The sequence below is a fragment of the Enhydra lutris genome, unplaced genomic scaffold (genome assembly GCF_002288905.1).
Source record: "Enhydra lutris kenyoni isolate GAN:26980312 unplaced genomic scaffold, ASM228890v2 scaffoldscaffold18, whole genome shotgun sequence".
NCBI lineage: Eukaryota > Metazoa > Chordata > Mammalia > Carnivora > Mustelidae > Enhydra > Enhydra lutris.
This window is the reverse complement of record NW_019154102.1, coordinates 16,273,277-16,292,822: the sequence shown is the minus strand read 5'-3', so window position 1 is coordinate 16,292,822 and position 19,546 is coordinate 16,273,277. Positions and strand designations below refer to the sequence as shown.

Genomic DNA, 19,546 nt, shown 5'->3' with positions numbered 1-19,546 from the left:
AGCAGTCATTAAGAGCCCACACTCAACAAAATGGAATTAAGTCCAGTTCAAAGAATTGGTGGACATACATTAAAGCCACCACTGCAGTAAATATTTGGGGGGACATACTTTGAGGCCATGTAAATATCCTGTTTTTCCTTAAAGTTTCATTCACAACTTTTAGCGTTCACTGGTGGATTTTGCCTTCCGCAGTTCTTACTGTGGTGATCTATTGATACACGTTTCTACTTCTCTAATTCCTTCTACACATGTTATTTAGACTCCTATAAGGAAGATTGGTCTCTTCTCCCATTTATTTATTTAATAATTGATAGCAGTATGAATTCATGTATGTTTATTTTATTCTTTGGCTTATAACCCAGTACATGGTTGTTTATTTTGTGGCTCTAGTTATTCCGCCTTGACCAATGATAGAACTTTCATGTTGGCTTCTGTGTCCTTTTGATATGCCATGTCCCATCTATTTTTTTCACCTAGTTTTATCTGAAATGTTAATCAGTGATGGCTGTAGATCTTCCTTAGTTATATTTCACAATGAAAGAGACCTGATTAAAAATGCAAAATTAAAATATTCTCTGATCTATTAGCATGTGCTTTGTAAAAGGCACAATGCTTGATTTTAGATACACAGAATAAGTCAGTTTATCTTCACACTCATAGACAGCTATGTCAGACATGAGAGTGGGGAAAAGTATATTCCCGAATACTGGGGGGGGAGAAAATATTCACTGTCATAGTAAATTAGACATGAAAAAGACTAGAGGAGGTGGCGCCTGGGTGGCTCAGTGGGTTAAGCCTCTGCCTTTGACTCAGGTCATGATCTCAGGGTCCTGGGATCAAGCCTTGCATCGGGCTCTCTGCTCAGCGGGGAGCCTGCTTCCCCCCCTCTCTCTGCCTGCCTCTCTGCCTACTTGTGATCTCTGTCTGTCAAATAAATAAATAAAATCTTAAAAAGAAGACTAGAGGAAGTTCTCATTTGAGAACAGTGAGTAGGATTTACTAGAAAATCTAAAGTAGAAGAGTGTTATTAAAATTGTGACTGTAGATTTCTAAACTGGAATAATCCAGTTTTTTCATTTAGGTCAAATTATATTGTAGACTAATCCAAGATCTTGGGGAATAGAGGAAGAATACATTTAAAGTCTCACCATTTGCTAAATTATTCTTGACCGTATACCAGAATTCTCACCTTGTGCTCTCTATTTTTAGATTTGCGTATTTTTGTCAACATTTTTACCGTGTTATCTTATAAATTATAGTTAGAGAATATTATTAAGCAGTCTCAAATCTCTGAATTCTCTTGAACATTCGGAATATTAATAACTTAGAAATAAGGTACTACAGTAGTAGGTAATTGTATTTTATTACTATTTTTTTGGTGGTGGGTAATTTTAAATGTCCCAATACAAGTTACATGCTGTTGATCACAGTCTCCAGGTATGTTTATTCAACAAGAGGAAGAAGTCTGTGAGATTGATTTTGTTTCCCATTCTCCTTCATGTCTCTTATGTTAGTAAAGCTGATTGTTTGGAAGAGAACAAAGTAGTCTTTAGCAATAATTATCTCATTGCAAAGAAGAGGGCGCAACTGTTCATATTATTTATAATAGCTGTGAACCTTAAATTATCAGAAATTCATAAATTAAATATTTTATAATAACATCATTAAAGTTAAAAAGAAGTGATAATTGAAAAAGTTGATTTTTAGAAAATTGACTATTAATTTCATTTAACCATAATGTAATTTGTAACACACTTACTAGGAAGCATTCCTGTTTTTGTTTCCCAGCCTTATGGTTACTCTGAAATAGAGAAGTTGATCTTTAAGGTAATGAATGATACCTCAGGCACATTTGTGGCCCAGTGCTGTCCTTTATTGTAATGGGTTACAGTATGGCCAGTTCAGGGGTGTTTTTTGGATGTCTGGCACAGTGCTCTGGGAGATTGGTTAATTCAGGGCATTAGTTGTTTCTAAATTTCTGTTAAAAATGAAGTAACTCTAGTAGTATTAATGGTGAGATTAGTCTTGCTAATGTGAAATGTAATTTGTTAACATGTACCGTGTACTCATTGCCTATGTTCAGTGTTCATCATTCTTAAGAATTTATTTAGTCTAGGGGCGCCTGGCTGGCTCAGTGGTCTAAAGCCTCTGCCTTCAGCTCAGGTCATGATCCCGGGGTCCTGGGATCGAGCCCCGCATTGGGCTCTCTGCTCAGCAGGGAGCCTGCTTCCTCCTCTCTCTCTGCCTGCTGCTCTGCCTACTTGTTATCTCTCTGTCAAATAAATAAATAAATAATCTTTTAAAAAATTTAAAAAAAAAAAGTATTTAGTCTAAGGAGCGTGTCAATAGTACTAATAGTACTTCAGCAGCTTTATTGGCTAATAAAAGTTGTTCGGTATTAGGCATTTATTTATTTATTTATTTATTTTAAGATTTTATTTATTTATTTGACAGAGATCACAAGTAGGCAGAGAGGCAGGCAGAGAGAGAGAGGAAAGCAAGGCTCCCCGCTGAGCAGAGAGCCCGATGCAGGGTTCGATCCCAGGACCCTGGGATCATGACCTGAGCCGAAGGCAGAGGCTTTAACCCACTGAGCCACCCAGGTGCCCCAGGTATTTATTTATTTATTTATTTATTTATTTATTATTTATTTTAAAGATTTTATTTATTTATTTATCAGAGAGAAAGAGGGAGAGAGAGCGAGCACAGGCAGACAGAATGGCAGGCAGAGGCAGAGGGAGAAGCAGGTTCCCTGACGAGCAAGGAGCCCGATGTGGGACTCGATCCCAGGACGCTGGGATCATGACCTGAGCCAAAGGCAGCTGCTTAACCAACTGAGCCACCCAGGCGTCCCATTATTAGGTATTTATTAAGGGTAAATTTTATAATTATTATCCGCTTCCCCTCCTTTTTTCTTAGGATCTCAAACTGGAAAGGATGTTAGTTATTTAGTTCATCCTGTGCTTCACTCCCCTTCCTAATGACTTGTTTAAAAGCTTCTTATTTCCTTCTGTGATTTATTTTGTTGCTGACAAGGGCACTTTGGATTTTTTTTACTTCTATTTTTTTTCCCCAGATATAATTAGGAATAATAAGTGTATTAAAATAACTTGGTAACCCTAGAAAAATTTAATCTGTATCTCTGTGTAAACTTAGATAGCAGTTTATGAATATCCACAGAGATAATCACTGCTGAAAGTTTTATATCTTGCTTACATTTAAATAATGATAATTGTCATCTAAATTTAAATTGTGATATTTAGGTTTCATCTTAAGTTAAAGTATCATTTTTTTTTTTTTTTTAATGACAAAGATCAAAACTGAAAATCATGAATAGGTTTCCTTTAAAAATCTGTAAATTCTGGGGCTTTGGGTCCTTTTGAAATTACTTTAAAGAATACATAGCAGTGGTCCAAGTTGAAAAGGATCTCTGAGGGACTCCTTGGGAGGCTGTGGGCAGTAAGTTGTCTTCAGGTCCAGGAAGCAATCCTGCTCCTGGAAGGAATCCCTGGGGCTGGTTTTTGAGTTAGGCCTGGCAGGTTAATGTACATAAATAGAGCCTAGTTTTCAGAAGAAAGCGTTAATACAAGCTTAGAAAGTTGGTAAAGTTGTATTGTTTATGTAAACAGCATTTGATTTTACCACATCTCAAGTCTAAAATATTTTTAATACAGGTTTTCAGAAGTTAAATGATCCTTTTTCTTCTTCTTTTTTTTTAAATGGGGAGAATTCCAGGTACATGCTAAGAAAGGATCATTAAAAGCCCCTACATTGGAGGATTACCATGAAATAATGATCTGGTCTTGGAATTTGAAGGAGAGATTTATGTTTCATTGACAAGAACAATGGAAAGTTAACTCCTTGTATTCTACTGCTGCAGAGGAGTGGAATTTATCTAGCATAAGTCTCTTGGGCTCTCCAGGCATATGCATTGCTTATATTTTCTCTCATTCTTTCCTTGGAAGTAGAAGTTCATTGATCTCAAGAGATCATGGGTGGCATTGCTTATCTTACTTTTGCAAAAATTCTGTCATGTTCAGTGATTCATGAAAAGGGCTTCTGCTGTTGGTTGCAGGTTTGGCTTCTGAAGCCATTCATGGGCCTTTTAGAGGTCCTCATGTGATCTGTTACTGGCCATATTTTTGTTGTAGAACTTACAATGCAGTATGCTTTTTATTAATGTGATCTTCTTTTTCTTTTTGCAGTGATTATTTATTCAAGTTACTTCTGATTGGCGACTCTGGGGTTGGAAAGTCTTGCCTCCTTCTTAGGTTTGCAGTAAGTTGAAATTGAAATGCCTTTAAAGAAATTAATGCTGTGTGTGTTTTCTAGGTAGAGGATCAAACCATTTTATTCAGAATTAAATAGTTCTTCCAGAATTTATATATTTAAAAGCCTCCAAGTGTACGTTCCCAATAATATCTTGGACTGTTAAGTAGAAGAAATGCTGTTGCTTTTAAAAAGTTCAGCAAAGCATGATTATAAAGTTACAATGTCTGATACTCTTGGTAGAGTTCAGTTAGTTGCCCTGTATTTAAGTAACTGGATGAAAAATGAATCGTCAAGTAAAATTTTAGTAGAATAAAAGAAAAAGCAGGGCCTGGTACAGACTCCCCCCCACCCCGACAGTGGCGTAGTGTTTTATGTGCTACACTTTACAAACAGGTGTATAACTTTAAACCTACTGAATAGACTCCACAGTTGCCTTCAAAGTTGCCTTCAGATTTAGCCTGTTTTCCTTCTCACTGTCTAGGTCATTGGTTCTCAGAGTATGGACCCTTGGGGATAATCAAGACTTTCTCAGAGGGTCCGTGAGATTAAAACTTTTATCTTAATAATACTAAACCATTAGCATTTACTAAGTGCTTACTCAGTACTAAGACAAAGACGTTTGCCTCTGTCACTGTTGATATCTGCTTTGATGCTACAGATGCAGTGGTGGGTAAAACTGCTGGTGTCTCAGCACCACGGTAAGGCAGCACTAAGTGCTGAACTGTACACGTAGGCACTGTACTTACTTGTATTTATTCATGGGGCGGGCGGGTGTTTTCACTTCAGAGTGTCTGATGAGAACAGTAAGAATGATGAATTTTTAAACATCTTGATCCTTGAGTGTTCTTTTTAACATGTTCTGTGTGAAAAAAATGAGGAGTGCATATAAAGCGTTTGTACTGCACACTGAAGTATGTTGATTGCCTTGAGGAAAGTAAAAGCACTTACATAGTTGAGTGAGCCGAACTAGCTGCTTTTTCCATTTTTTAAATTTGTTTCTTTTTTGTTTTATTTGAAAGAACAACTGACAAACTGTAGTTATGTAGAATTTGGTGGCATTGGGCAGATATTTTCTCAAATGAACTGAGACTCATTTCAAGGAAAAAAATCTAATAGCATTTGTTGCCTGTAATAAAATTGAAGCTTTCAAAGGAAGAGTAGAAGTTTAGAAAACTTAAAATTCACCACTGTGAGCTTGATAGCGTGTCAGATACTTACTGTGACTTTTCTGATGAGTGACCATATTAATGAATATCATTAAAAATATACATAATTCTGGGGCGCCTGGGTGGCTCAGTGGGTTAAACCTCTGCCTTTGGCTCAGGTCATGATCTCATGGTCCTGGGATCAAGCCCCCCATTGGGCTCTCTGCTCAGCAGGGGGCCTCCCCCCCCCACCGCCTACTTGTGATCTCTCTATCAAATAAATAAATAAAATCTTTAAAAAAAATTAAAAATACCTAATTTTTTTTTAAAGATTTTGTTTATTTATTTGACAGAGAGCACAAGCAGGGAGAGCAGCAGAGGGAGAGGGAGAAGCAGGCTCTCTGCTGAGCGGGGGCCTGATGCAGCTTTGATCCCAGGACCCTGGGATCATGACCTGAGTCGAAGGCAGTTACTTAACTGGCTGAGCCACCCAGGCCCGCCTAAAAATATATATAATTGTATTATATGTAACAGCTAGTGAAACCACGGAACTACTAGAATAAAACATAGGCAGCTCATAGTCTTGTGTGAAAATACTTTCTAACATGGAAACATATCAGGAAAGGATTGTTAAATTTGCATTAAAATAAACATCAAGCACATGCAAATGTAGAAAACATGATACTAGCAAAAAACATATATATGAGGAAGGGATGACATTCTCAATATATAAAGCACACTTACATACTAAATAAGAAAAGGATGTTTGTCCTGATGGAAATACGGGCAAATACACGAACGGGCAGTTCACCAAAGAAATACAAGTTGACAGTAAATACAAAAAGCTCAGTTTTATTTGTAATTAAAGGACTTTAAAACTAGGTAGTACTTAATTTTTATTAAGTTAGCAAATATTAAAATCAGGAATCATCCCTGTATTAGATCAACAATGCTGGGTATGTGGGAAGAATCTGGAGTCTCTTGATGAAAATGGTTATAGCCTGAGGTGTCTGTATTTTAAAGAAAATCCACTTTGGGATGCTTATTGATCTAAGTCACATGTTTTCAGTATTGCCTACCTACACACACAATTGCCTGGGAAGCATTTAAAAAGTACTGATTCCCTGGTCCCTAGAATAGAGATGAGCTGCACAAACTATAATAAAGAAATATATAAGCTATGAGAGCACAGAAGTATATAAGCTACGAGAGCACTATTGGCCAGGGAGTTAAAGAATGTTTGGACAGTCAGTATTTCCTGAGCTCAAAATCCAAGAATAAATAAAAATTATGACCCAGGGGCTGGGGATTAGGAGGTATGCATAAAGAAATGTTGAAAATTTGGACAGAAGGAAGAGAATGTGCAGTGGCTCAGAGGCATGCAAGTAAGGCAAATTTTAGGAACGTAAATAAGAATTCTAACGAAGCATTAATAGTATTTACAGCAAAATACATGTCATGTGGGAGTGCTAAGTGAATATTTATTGCACTCACTTTGTTCTTCGTTCACTTTCTGTTGTACCTGATACTTATTAGGCACTCATTTAGAAAGAAGTAAGTTTTAAAAAATGAATACCTAGTAATGGAGACCAGCATTTTGTCAAATTTCATTCAGTGCTTTAAAAATATCCTTTTAGGGGCGCCTGGGTGGCTCAGTGGGTTAAAGCCTCTGCCTTCAGCTCAGGTCATGATCCCAGGGTCCTGGGATCGAGCCCCACATCGGGCTCTCTGCTCAGCAGGGAGCCTGCTTCCTCCTCTCTCTCTCTGCCTGCCTCTCTGCCTACTTGTGATCTCTGTCAAATAAATAAATAAAATCTTAAAAAAAATATATCCTTTTACCCAGTGATTTTTGCATGTGTATAAATGTGAATATATGAGGAAGTCAGCATGGCTACCTCTAGCCACTTGGAACTCTCTGACACATTTTACAGTTTTTCTTTTCTTTTTTTTTTTTTTTTAAAGATTTTATTTATTTGACAGAGATCACAAGTAGGCAGAGAGGCAGACAGAGGGGGGAAGCAGGCTGCCTGCTGAGCAGAGAGCCTGGTGGGGCTCCATTCCAAGACCCTGAGATCATGACCTGAGCCGAAGACAGAGGTTTAACCCACTGAGCCACCCAGGCACCCCACATTTTACAGTTTTTCATAAGAGATCTGTTTTAATTCCGTGGACACATTACATTCAACATTATGGAGACTTGCCCACACTTTTCATTTCTTCCTTTACTCTTTTTTGGAGTGTTGTAATGCAAATCCCAAATATGTCATTTCACTCCTTATGCTTCTCACAATGCATTTCTAAAAATTGGACATTTTGAGAGTGCCTGGCTGGCTCAGTTAGTGGAGTATGTGACCTTTGATCTTGGGGTTGTGAGTTCAAGGCCCACGCTGCTTTGATTACTTAAAATCTTCTTAAAAATGAATAAAAACTGGATATTTTCTTATAACAATGTCATTGTCAGCTTACAAAATAAATTTCGCTGATTGTCTCAGAAGTGTGGTATCAGGTTGCTTTGAATCAGGATTCAGACATGGTCTATACATCCCATTTGGTTGTTTGCTGCTCAGTTTCTTAGAGTTTTTCCAACCCCCTTTTTTATTTATGTATTTTTCATGTCTTTTACTTTTGGCAGAACCTGCGCAGTTCCTCATATAGATTATCCAACATTTTAGATTTGTCACTTTGCTTCTTTGTGGTGACTTTAAACTTGTTCCATTATCTCTCCTGTTACTGTAATTGGAAGCCCCAGAACTGTGCTGTTCTTATGGTAGCTACTAGCCCTGAGGCTTTTTACATTTAAATTAATTAAATTTGAATAAAATTTAAAATTCGGTTCCTTATTCTCACTAGCTAGTGGTTACTGTATTGACTAGTACAGTTTATAAAATCTTTTCATCATCAGAGTTCTGTTTGATAGGGCTGCTCTTAATAGATTTAGGCCCATCTTTGTTGGCAGAGTACCTGCTAAATGTTGCTTTGTGCTGGCTAAGATTATTCTTGGGTTTAGGTGGTGATAGCCTGATCTCTCTGTTCACATATCTTTTCACAAACATTTTTTTTTTTTTTAAGATTTTATTTATTTATTTGTCAGAGAGAGAGGGCACAAGCAGGGAGAGTGGCAGGCAGAGGAAAGAGGAAGAGGCAGGCTCCCCACCAAGCAAGGAGCCTGATACGGGACTTGAACCCAGGACTCTGGGATCATGACCTGAGCCAAAGGCAGATGCTTAACTGACTAAGCCACCCAGGCATCCCACATTTTCACTTTAAAGAAAAAAGAAGTTTTGTTTCCATTCTGAAAGTCATAACAGATGACTTGAGGAAAAGAGGTGTAATTTTAAAAGTTTATTATTGGGTTAAACATTGTTCACACAAAAACTTGGGCACAAATGTTCATAGCAGTATTATTCATAGTAGCCAAAAAGTGGAAACAACCCAAATGTCCATCAGCTGATGGATAACAAAATGTTATTCAGCCATAAAAAGGAACAAAGAACTGGTACATGCTGTAACATGAATGAGCCTTGAAAACTTTATGCTGAGTGAAAGAAGCCACACACAAGAGGCCACATCCATTCACATGAAATGCCCAGAATATGCAAAGCCACAGGGACAAAAATTACATCAGTAGTGGTTTCTGGGGTCAAAGGGGAGATGAGGAAATGGAGAGTGACTGCTACCAGGATCAGGGTTTGTTTTCAGGGTGATAACAACATTCTGCAGTTAAATTTATGGTGATGATTATACAACTTTGGGAATATACTAAAAAATACTGAGTTGTGCACTTTAAATTGAATTTTATGGTATGTGTATTATATCTCAATTTTTATTGATCAATTTTATTATATATAAGTAATAGCTAGGAAATAAAATTGACTTCTTAAAAAAACTGGAAGAGAATGACGTGAGCATTTCTTTGTGGTGAATATATTGGATGGAGGGTCAGGGGAGCAAGAATTTTGCTGATTAGCAACTAGAAAAGTCATTTGTAATCATTGAAAATATAAAACCTTTTTTGATATGATGTATGTAAAGAATTTGCCTAGAGATGTTCGGTAAAATTAAAGAACAGCTATTGAGAAAATCCGAAGAAGAAACTGCTATTAGTATATTGTAATCAGAACTGAATACTGGAGTAGGATGAAGTAGCTGTTCTCAACATGTTATGGCTTATAAACTTTATCAGACTTTGTAGATATAAGTTGACATTACATTTTCTTATTTCCTCTATTGAACATTAATTTTATTTGTTGACTTTTTTTCTCTTCAGGATGATACATATACAGAAAGCTACATCAGCACAATTGGTGTGGATTTCAAAATAAGAACTATAGAGTTAGATGGGAAAACAATCAAGCTTCAAATAGTAAGTCATTTTTAAACTAGAATTTGTTTCGGGAAATCATTTTGGTAAATTTAAAATATTATTTATCACTTTTTAACATGCTAAAATTTAAAGGATCTTAATCACACACTTGTGATAGAATGGTAGAATAAGAATTGTTTAGATTAAAAATGACTTCTCTAGTTGAATTTTATGTTCATAAAGTAAAGAAATACATGTTGTAAGTTATACTTGGTCCTAGTTTTTTCTTGTGCTTTTATCAGTGGGGGTAGGGGGAGTCCTCAGTTGAAGTTAACCTTGTCTTAATAGTCAAAGTAGATTGAGCTTTTCCTGATGTCTTTTACTGTGCTGAATACCGTGGAACAGTAAAAGAAACCTTAGGAAAGGGTTTTCATATGTGGCTAGTTGGAGAGTTTTATTTAGTTCTTTTGTATTTATTAGATTGTATGTACCAACTCTGTAGAAACAAGAATTATTGGAAAGGAATTTAGCTTTTTAACATTTATGTTAGTGTTTGTTCAGAAATAGTTTTACAGCTTAGCAAACTAATGCCAGGAGATTTAATGACTTGCCCACAGTTACTGGTAGAACCAAGTGACTTACAGCTTGCTTTCCTCAGTATTTTGTGTTTCTGTGCCATCCTAGCCCCCTTATCATTCCTTCCATCCCCAACCCTGAATTAAAAACAGGCAATGGTAGTAGTTCAGTTGTATCACCTATAGGGTTTGGGCATTACAACTGTGGACCTATCATTGGTCTTCAAAAACATTAATTTCTGGGTCTCTTTTGGTATTGACTCTTCGTACAAGGTAACATAGAGAACCACTGACTGCCAAAAGGAGTTCTGGATTTGGAGTCAGAAAACTTGAATATATTATCCTCACTCTGGTATATATTGTCAACAAGTCATGTGTTTAACTTAGTTCAGCCTTTTTCTTGGGACTCCATTTCTTATCTCTAAAATGACCATGATGATACTTGATTTATTAACTTACAAGGTAGTTGTGAGAACCAAATCCAGTAGCTCTGTGTCTGTGGATACAATAATGTGTGTGAAAGCCTGTTGTAAACTTCTGGGCATTACATAAATGTTACTGGTTATGTGACATACCCAAATAAATGGATGTTTGACAGTTTGTTTTTTAGTTGCTCCTTTTTTTCGTCTGCCTTTGATAAGAGAAAAGGTACATTACAAAAGAACTGGATTTCAATAAAAGGAGCATACTTAATACTACAAATTAGGACTTGCAAGAATATGGTTATCAGAGGTAGCTTACTCTAAACCAGTGAACAGATAACCTTCCATATTGATTTTTCCCATTTTATGTAGAGTGCCAACTTTATACTTGGTACCACAAAGAATATTGCAAAAAAAGGTGTACCCAGCTGTCTTAGTTAACTGATGTGAAATGATTATATTATGTGTGATCATTGAGCTCATAAGGGGTTCAAGTGTATATTTGTGAAACATCCATTTATTGCTCCTTTCCTGTGGCTGGAAGGCATCTTACAGGTCAGTCGCTCAGTCTTCCTTTCATCTTCAGTAGGAATTTCCTTTTCCTATCTGGTGCCTTTTTTTGAATACTTCTGGTAAGTTCACCATATTTCAAAGCAGCTGGTTCCATTTATAAATAACTTCTGATTGTTAATTCTTTATATTGAGCTGAAGCCAGTTTCCTTTAATTTCTCATTCCTCTGCCTTTCGGAGTCACCTAAACATGATTAATTCATTTTCTATTGGCAGCTTGCCCTTTAGGTTGATCTTATCACAGACTTCTACCTCTGAAGTCAGTCATTCCTTTCTCGAAGCATGCTTCCAGAACTTTTTACAATTTGGGTCACTCTTGCACATTATAGGAGCGCCTTTTATTAAAATGTAATTCCTAAAATCAAATATGAGATAGAGTCCAGCCAGTGTGGACTACATGGGGTAAATTTTCTCTTGATTTGGACTTTGAGTTTTTTTCTCCCCTGCACTTCAGGATTCATGCCCTTTTCTCATAATTAATCCATTCAAAGATAGATGCAAGATTACAGACATGAAGGAAACAGAGCCCCATAGGAAGAGATGCCATTTCAGTGGGAGAGACAAACATGGAAAAATCAGTTACCCTGTGATTACAAGGGTTAATGAGAATTAGATACAAAGAGTGACCAGTTGGAGAGGAAAGTACTGTTAGGATGAGAAGTTACAGGAGTTTTCAGAGTGGCAGGGAGACAATTATTTACGTTAGTGTTTGTTCAGGAATAGTGTCTTCCTTTTCTTGTCTAACTTTGCTATCTTTGTGAAAGGGATTGGTGGGTGGAGAAGGGAACTAATATTTTTTTATGGAGCAGCTTCTGTAATCAGGCTAGGCATTTTACAAACATTAGTTCATTTAAACGCCTTTCACAGTTCTGTAAGGTGAGTGATACCTAGGATCTGGAGTTAAGTCAGGTTGCCTTGACTCCAAAGCTCATGCTTCTGCATGGATATCCTGAAAGAATTTGATGCTCCTCACTTAAACTGTACGTGTAAATAGTCTTCTGTGCTCTCAAGCTTAGCACTTTGGACAGTAAAGGTAATGAAGCTGTGGTGACTTGTTTGTTTGCTTTAGATTAACAGTTAGTATTTTACCTTATTTGCTTCATACTTTTTTTTTTCCTGGAGCATGCTGAATTACAGACATTACATTTACTCCAAAAATACTTGACTGTGCATCTCTATTTTACTGTGTAATGCCATTTTCACATCTAAGAAAATTGACAGTAATGCCATAATGTACTCTTAATATCCAGTCTGTATTCAGATTTTCCCCAAATTGCAACTTGTTTTTCATACCCCTGTGTGGGCTGGGTCTTTAAAAAAAAAAAAAAAAAGGAAGTGGTTTCACTGCGTGTTCCTGAACCTTTAGTTTTGCCATTTAAGATGGTAGGGGGGATCAAAGACAAGTTGATGGATATATTCCAAAACTTTACAATTCCTCCCTTTAAAGGCTGTTGGGGTTCCTTGCTGGCTGGGTTGATGGATTGTTGATCTCATGGTTGTGAGTTTGAGCCACACGTTGACTGTGGAGATCACTTAAAAATAAAATACTTAATTTTTTAAAAAGGGGGCTGTTGCTTTTTAATCTCCATTTGTCTTAGGCATCGAGTCCATTTTTTAAAATGGTAACCATTAAGTAACTATTGTGCTATTTCCCCATCAGTATTCTCTTTAACCAATTTCTTTTAGTGGGGTAGTTAGCTATTCTAATTACACAAATATTTTAAGAAGTCATTGACTAGGGGCACCTGGGTGGCTCAGTGGGTTAAAGCCTCTGCCTTCTGCTCAGGTCATGACCCTGGGGTCCTGGGATTGAGCCCCACTTCCGGGCTCTCTGCTCAGCGGGGGGCCTGCTTCCCCCGCCCCCCCCACTGCCTCTCTACTTGTGATCTCTATCAAATAAATAAATAAAATCTAAAAAAAAAAAGTCATTGACTAGGAGTAATTCAAACAAAATTCTCATTGCTGTCCTTAAAACCAAGGCTTTTAAAATTTAACAGTTGAGTTTGCCTCTTGATGTTTTTAACAATTAGTTTTTTAAACCCAGAATATTAATGTAACGTAAGCATTTGTTTTCATTGCTTGAGCCTATATGGTTGAAGTTGTGGTAAATGGATCTTAAAATGAGTTTTATAAGATAACGGAATCATCTTACATTGTTTTTCCTAGCATTGAGGTAGTATCTTACTGACATAGTTAAATTGCTATCTTGACTAGTAGTTATCCGAGGAGGTCCTTTCAGTGCATGTGCTAACAAGTGATTCTCTCTTATTTGTGAAAGGATACAGTGTTAATGGGGTGTGAGGCCAGCAGCTTTCCTAATTGAGTCAACCTGTCTCTGCATTCATACTGAATGCCTTGCACAGTGCTAAGGGTTATAGGGAATATGAAAAGTATGATATAGTTTTTTAATAAGTTTACTGGGAGCATTACAGCAAGCTAAATTAAACGCATTACCTTCTTTTCCGAATCTTCAGGTATTTGGCATGCAGTTTAGGTGTGTATTGAGGGTTAATGTTTCCACGTCAAATCTTGATAATCTCCAAAACTATGTAAATTTTAAACTCTCCTCCCTCTTCCTGCCCTTTCCCCCAACTCTTATTTAATGTAATTGTTTGGATTTCTTGGTTATTTTGTTAACAGTGGGACACAGCAGGCCAAGAAAGATTTCGAACAATCACCTCCAGTTATTACAGAGGAGCCCATGGCATCATAGTTGTGTATGATGTGACAGATCAGGTAAGTTCCAGGAGGAAACTGCTGCTGTGACAAAGTAGGAAGTTCCTACTTGATAAATTTCAGATTCTTTCACTTTGTACATATGGCATCAGTGTTATTTACATGGCACAATACTTTGTCTACTCCCAAATATAAGTGAGTCACATTGAAAAACATTTAAAGCAGTACTCTTTTTAAAACAGGTACATTGGTATTTTTCTTCCCTCCATTATTTGAATATCTAATAAATTGGCCAACCAAAATTTTATTTTTTCCTTTATTTTTTCATTTAGTAAATAGGAAATTTAGTAATTGGTTTTATGTTTGCTTTCAAGGGACTTTCCTTATATTTATTACCAACTAACTTTTTGATCATTTTGGCAAGAGTTTGTAGGGAGCTGTGGATTGTTCAGTGTATACTGTGTTCTTGGTGCAAAGTATTAGCAGGAATTTGTAGTAATTAAACCTCTTAGTTCCCAAAAGTGAGATTAGAGGTCTTTGCCTATGGAAGATATGGTTCAGAAATGGGATGAGCTGGAGGAAGATTTGTTTTTAAGATTTTATTTATTTGACAGAGACACAGCGAGAGAGGGAACACAGGCAGGGGGAGTGGGAGAGGGAGAAGCATTCTTCCTGCTGAGTGGAGAGTCTGATGTGGGGCTCGAACCCAGGACCCTGGGATCACAACCCGAGCTGGAGGCAGACGCTTAACAACTGAGCTACCCAGGCACCCTGGAGGAAGATTTTCAAGAGGACAATGAGGGGGCACCTGGGTGGCTGTCTCTTGAGCAGCCGACTCTTGGTTTCAGGTCAGGATCTTGGGGTTTTGGGATCAAGCCCTAAATGGAGCTCCATGCTCAGCAGGGAGTCTGTGTCCTCTCTCCGTCTGTCCTCCCATCCCTCCTCCTGTGCCTCCTCCTGCATGAGCCCTCCTCCCACGTGAGCATGCTCTTTCTAAAATAATCTTTAAAAGAAAAAAAAAAAAGTATTTAAGTTTAGCTGTTGAAATAATGTAGGTGGTATAGAGATAATGTAAAGATGGTGGTCCAGGGGCCACGAGTGTTCTTTTGATCAGAAAGAAAATTTCAGGGTCCTTTTTTCTATCCAAGAATGAAGATAAACTTTGAATATTAGAATTTATTTTTCTTGTGGCAAATGGTAAATTTTACCTCAACTCTGAAGAGTAGCTAATTAGGAGAGAACTAGAATCATAGACTTTGGTCAGTGCCATTAGAAGTATTGGATAAGGGGCACCTGGGTGGCTCAATGGTTTAAGCCTCTGCCTTCAGCTCAGGTCATGATCTCAGGGTCCTGGGATCGAGCCCCACACTGGGATATCTGCTCAGCAGGGAGCCTGCTTCCCTCTCTCTGCCTGCCTCTCTGCCTACTTGTGATCTCTGTCTGTCAAATAAAATCTTAAAAAAAACTATTTCAAAAACCAGCTGTTTATAGGTGTGCTAAAATTGCATATTCAGCGGTGCCTGAGTGGCTAGTCAGTTAAGCATCTGCCTTTGGCTCAGGTCATAGTCCTCCCTCTCCTTCTGCCTGCTGCTCTTGTGCTCTCTGGTGCTTGCTCTTTCACATAGCTAAAATCTTTCATTTGAGCTGTAGCTTATTGATGAACTGTGTTTCTCTTTTTTTTTTAAAGATTTTATTTATTTATTTGACAGACAGAGATCACAAGTAGGCAGAGAGGCAGGCAGAGAGAGAGGGAAAAGCAGGCTCCCCGCTGAGCAGAGAGCCCGATGCGGGGCTCAATCCCAGGACCCCAGGATCATGACCTGAGCCGAAGGCAGAGGCTTTAACCCACTGAGCCACCCAGGTGCCCCTGTTTCTCTCTTTAGGCCTTCAAATTCTAATCTCTTTTCTTCGTATAGGTACTGATAGTCATTTTAATATATCACTTCACTTCCTTCCCAGCATTGCAGTTATTTTGTAGCTAGAGTTGTCTCACTAGTTCTTCATAGGCCAGGAAAAGACCTTTGGTTTTTACTTGCTTATTTAGAGTGGTTGTGTTCAGAATTATATGATCCTTCTTAAAAACATCTGTCTTCTTAGGAGTCCTTCAATAATGTTAAACAGTGGCTGCAGGAAATAGACCGTTACGCCAGTGAAAATGTCAACAAGTTGTTGGTAGGGAACAAGTGCGATCTGACCACAAAGAAAGTAGTAGACTACACAACAGCAAAGGTATGTTTCAAGTTTGATTTTCAAACTGGGAATGTGAACTGAGTGTTCAGTTTGGATGATGTGTGGGTATGGAGTCACCCAAGAGCCACAACCAGCTGACAGCCTTTACAGTCCGGGCAGTGTCTGACTGGATTCTGTAAACTTCAGTCCATCCTCAGTCCCCATTTCAGATGCTAGAAATGTACTAAGTGGGAAAAAATTTTCAGTGTTAATTAAGCCTTACTATTCTCTTAGGAATTTGCTGATTCCCTTGGAATTCCATTTTTGGAAACCAGTGCTAAGAACGCAACGAATGTAGAACAGTCTTTCATGACGATGGCAGCTGAGATTAAAAAGCGAATGGGTCCTGGAGCAACAGCTGGTGGTGCAGAGAAGTCCAATGTGAAAATTCAGAGCACTCCAGTCAAGCAGTCAGGTGGAGGTTGCTGCTAAAATTTGCCTCCGTCCTTCTCTCACAGCAATGAATTTGCAATCTGAACCCAAGTGAAAAAACAAAATTGCCTGAATTGTACTGTATGTAGCTGCACTACAACAGATTCTTACCGTCTCCACAAAGGTCAGAGATTGTAAATGGTCAATACTGACTTTTTTTTTATTCCCTTGACTCAAGACAGCTAACTTCATTTTCAGAACTGTTTTAAACCTTTGTGTGCTGGTTTATAAAATAATGTGTGTAATCCTTGTTGCTTTCCTGATACCAGACTGTTTCCCGTGGTTGGTTAGAATATATTTTGTTTTGATGTTTATATTGGCATGTTTAGATGTCAGGTTTAGTCTTCTGAAGATGAAGTTCAGCCATTTTGTATCAAACAGCACAACCAGTGTCTGTCACTTTCCATGCATAAAGTTTAGTGAGATGTTATATGTAAGATCTGATTTGCTAGTTCTTCCTTGTAGAGTTATAAACGGAAAGATTACACTATCTGATTAATAGTTTCTTCATACTCTGCATATAATTTGTGGCTGCAGAATATTGTAATTTGTTGCACACTATGTAACAAAACAACTGAAGATATGTTTAATAAATATTGTACTTATTGGAAGTAATATCAAACTGTATGGTGATAAGTATTGTCTTAATTCTTATGGTTAAAGGGAAATAGAGCCTTGCATTATACTCAAACAGCCATTTGTGTGTGCAACCAGGGCACTATAGACCTATCTTAGAGCAGCATCCAGTATGCTTTCCAGATAATATACCCAGTATATGACCTAGGGTGGCTTCTGTGTTGTGTAGGGATTTAACCAAACTTAGTGGTTCAGGGATCCTAAGTTGTATGGAAAACAAGTTTAGAATGTATGCTACCTAGTCTGTTATCTCTGCTCCTTCTCTAAAACCATTTGAAATGGCTTCATCAATCAACATTTTGTTCTATGGTAGAGGTGGAAAGCAGCACACCTTTCTTAATTGGCAAGTGATCAGACTAAATTCTGTGTGTGCTGATATTGTTTCTTCCATGCTCTGAGTCACATGTCAAACTATTTTATCCTCCACAATTACATAATTTAGGTTGGAGGAAGAGTTAAAGCATTAAAGTAGAAGCAGGAAATTTACTATTGATTGCCCTAATTTTAGGAATTATATCCCTAAAAATTAACTGAAAACACAAATGCTAAGTGGGAATGATAAATGAGAAAAATGTATTTATTTCAGTGGAATTTTGCACATGTGAAATTTTGTTAACGAGGACCTTAAAGATCCTAAGATTTGTTTTTATTATGGGAAACAAAAACCTTTTGCTAACGATGACATTTTGAGGTGATAGAAGTCAGAGATTGTTTCCTTGGGGTTGAAATAGCAGCCAAAACATTCTCTACGTAGGCACTTGGGATGTGGCTGTTGGCAACACGTTTTATGGTGGGATCTTTAATCCAGTGATAAAATTTAAACTAAAAACAAGCCAAAAATGATAGGTTTCTTTATTTTCACTAAACAGGCAACTGAAATACATGGTACAAAAATAAGTGGTAAGATTATTGTAAAATGAAATGGACAGAATAAATATTCAATTTAATTTTTCCATCTATGAGAATTTCACAATAAAATCATAGTTTACTTTGTATTATAGATGTGCTTGTTGGATCTATTCATCCTCGCATAAGGCAACTGAAAAATCCCTCAAGTTCAACCAATAGTTATTTGGGTAAAGTTTTGTTTTGTTTTGTTTTGTTTAGTGCTTCAAAGGTTTGGTTTTTGCCTTAATGATACAGTATAAAGGGGGAAAGGATTCAGAAACTTTTCTAAAGTAGATGAATGCTACAAATGTTAGCGTGATGCTATTCAAACTGGCAGCTTATTGTGAGTTAACAAGAACGAACATTACATGAATTTAAGATGTAAGCATATTTACATACTTACTTAGTTTTGAAAATCTAGTGTTCTTTCCCCCGTGGCAGTCAAGACTGGGGCTTACCACAAAATGTTTCAGCATGCTTCCCTATTTGCTTTTTCGCATAGGACAATAAATGCAGTTCTGAAAAAAATATTACAAACACTTCAAGCTACTATGGGCTTTTATAATTTGTTCCTTAATAAGGGGAATTCCCAGTTGTCCTATTTTATTGTCCCTGGCTGCCATGAATTAGCATATGTAAGTGAAGTGTCCCAAGCCTGAGGGGTTGTAATCTCTGGAAATCCTAGTAGAATGATAGGCACTCTGGTCTGAGCAGGAACTTCCTGTTCTTTGACTGAAATTTCCTTTAACATATGTGTTGCCATTGCAGCTTACTTGACATCATCCCTTATGTCCCACTGAAGCTTCAAAATAGCCCTGTATTGATATTGTCTCCTATTTGCAGATGAGCCTAGCCGTGGAGCTGCAACCCGAACCCAGATCTTAGTACTACCACTTCCCTGTGGGCTTCGATTCTATTTATTTATAGGGACTACTAGCAGCTTTTACTACAGGTAAACTTGGGATCTCATAACTACTGTTATGTCTGTATAAGCCACTGCTGTCCTTAAGGCGAATGTGCACCAACCACAGTGCAGTGGCCGGCCCGGCTGTCTGCTTCTAACCCGGCCACATCTGCTCATGGACCTGCTACTGGCAGCATCTTCCTAGGCTGAAACCATTTCAGCCGAAGTTTTAAGGGTGGTCTTTAACTCCTTCCAGCACTGCTAAAGATAGAATTACAGCTGTGTTTTAAAAAAAAAAAAATTACAGCTGTGTTGAGACCTCTTCCATGGCATTCATAGCTAGGTCCAGAGTGCCCTCAGTCACACCTTACTTCAAAGGAGATAAACAAAAATATCTCAGATCATCTCTGAGTAAAGTAATTAGTTTCTTGGGAAACAGGGTACTCTGAAATAAAATACTCTCAAAATTCCTGTCTGTTGAAACTGGTAATTAT

At 37.6% G+C, this 19,546-nt stretch overlaps 1 protein-coding gene across 1 annotated transcript in view; it reads left to right on the top strand.

The window, feature by feature from the left end:
- Nucleotides 1-18,260, top strand: part of LOC111148163 (RAB1A, member RAS oncogene family) — a 30,625-nt gene extending 12,365 nt beyond the window's left edge. Inside the window, exons 2-6 of the mRNA XM_022504606.1 lie at nt 4,206-4,278; nt 9,685-9,780; nt 13,928-14,023; nt 16,061-16,192; nt 16,427-18,260. Of these exons, the coding sequence (XP_022360314.1) occupies nt 4,206-4,278; nt 9,685-9,780; nt 13,928-14,023; nt 16,061-16,192; nt 16,427-16,624 (595 nt within the window). The 3' untranslated portion in view covers nt 16,625-18,260. The remainder of the gene's footprint in view (nt 1-4,205; nt 4,279-9,684; nt 9,781-13,927; nt 14,024-16,060; nt 16,193-16,426) is intronic.
- The last annotated feature ends 1,286 nt before the right edge of the window (nt 18,261-19,546 follow it).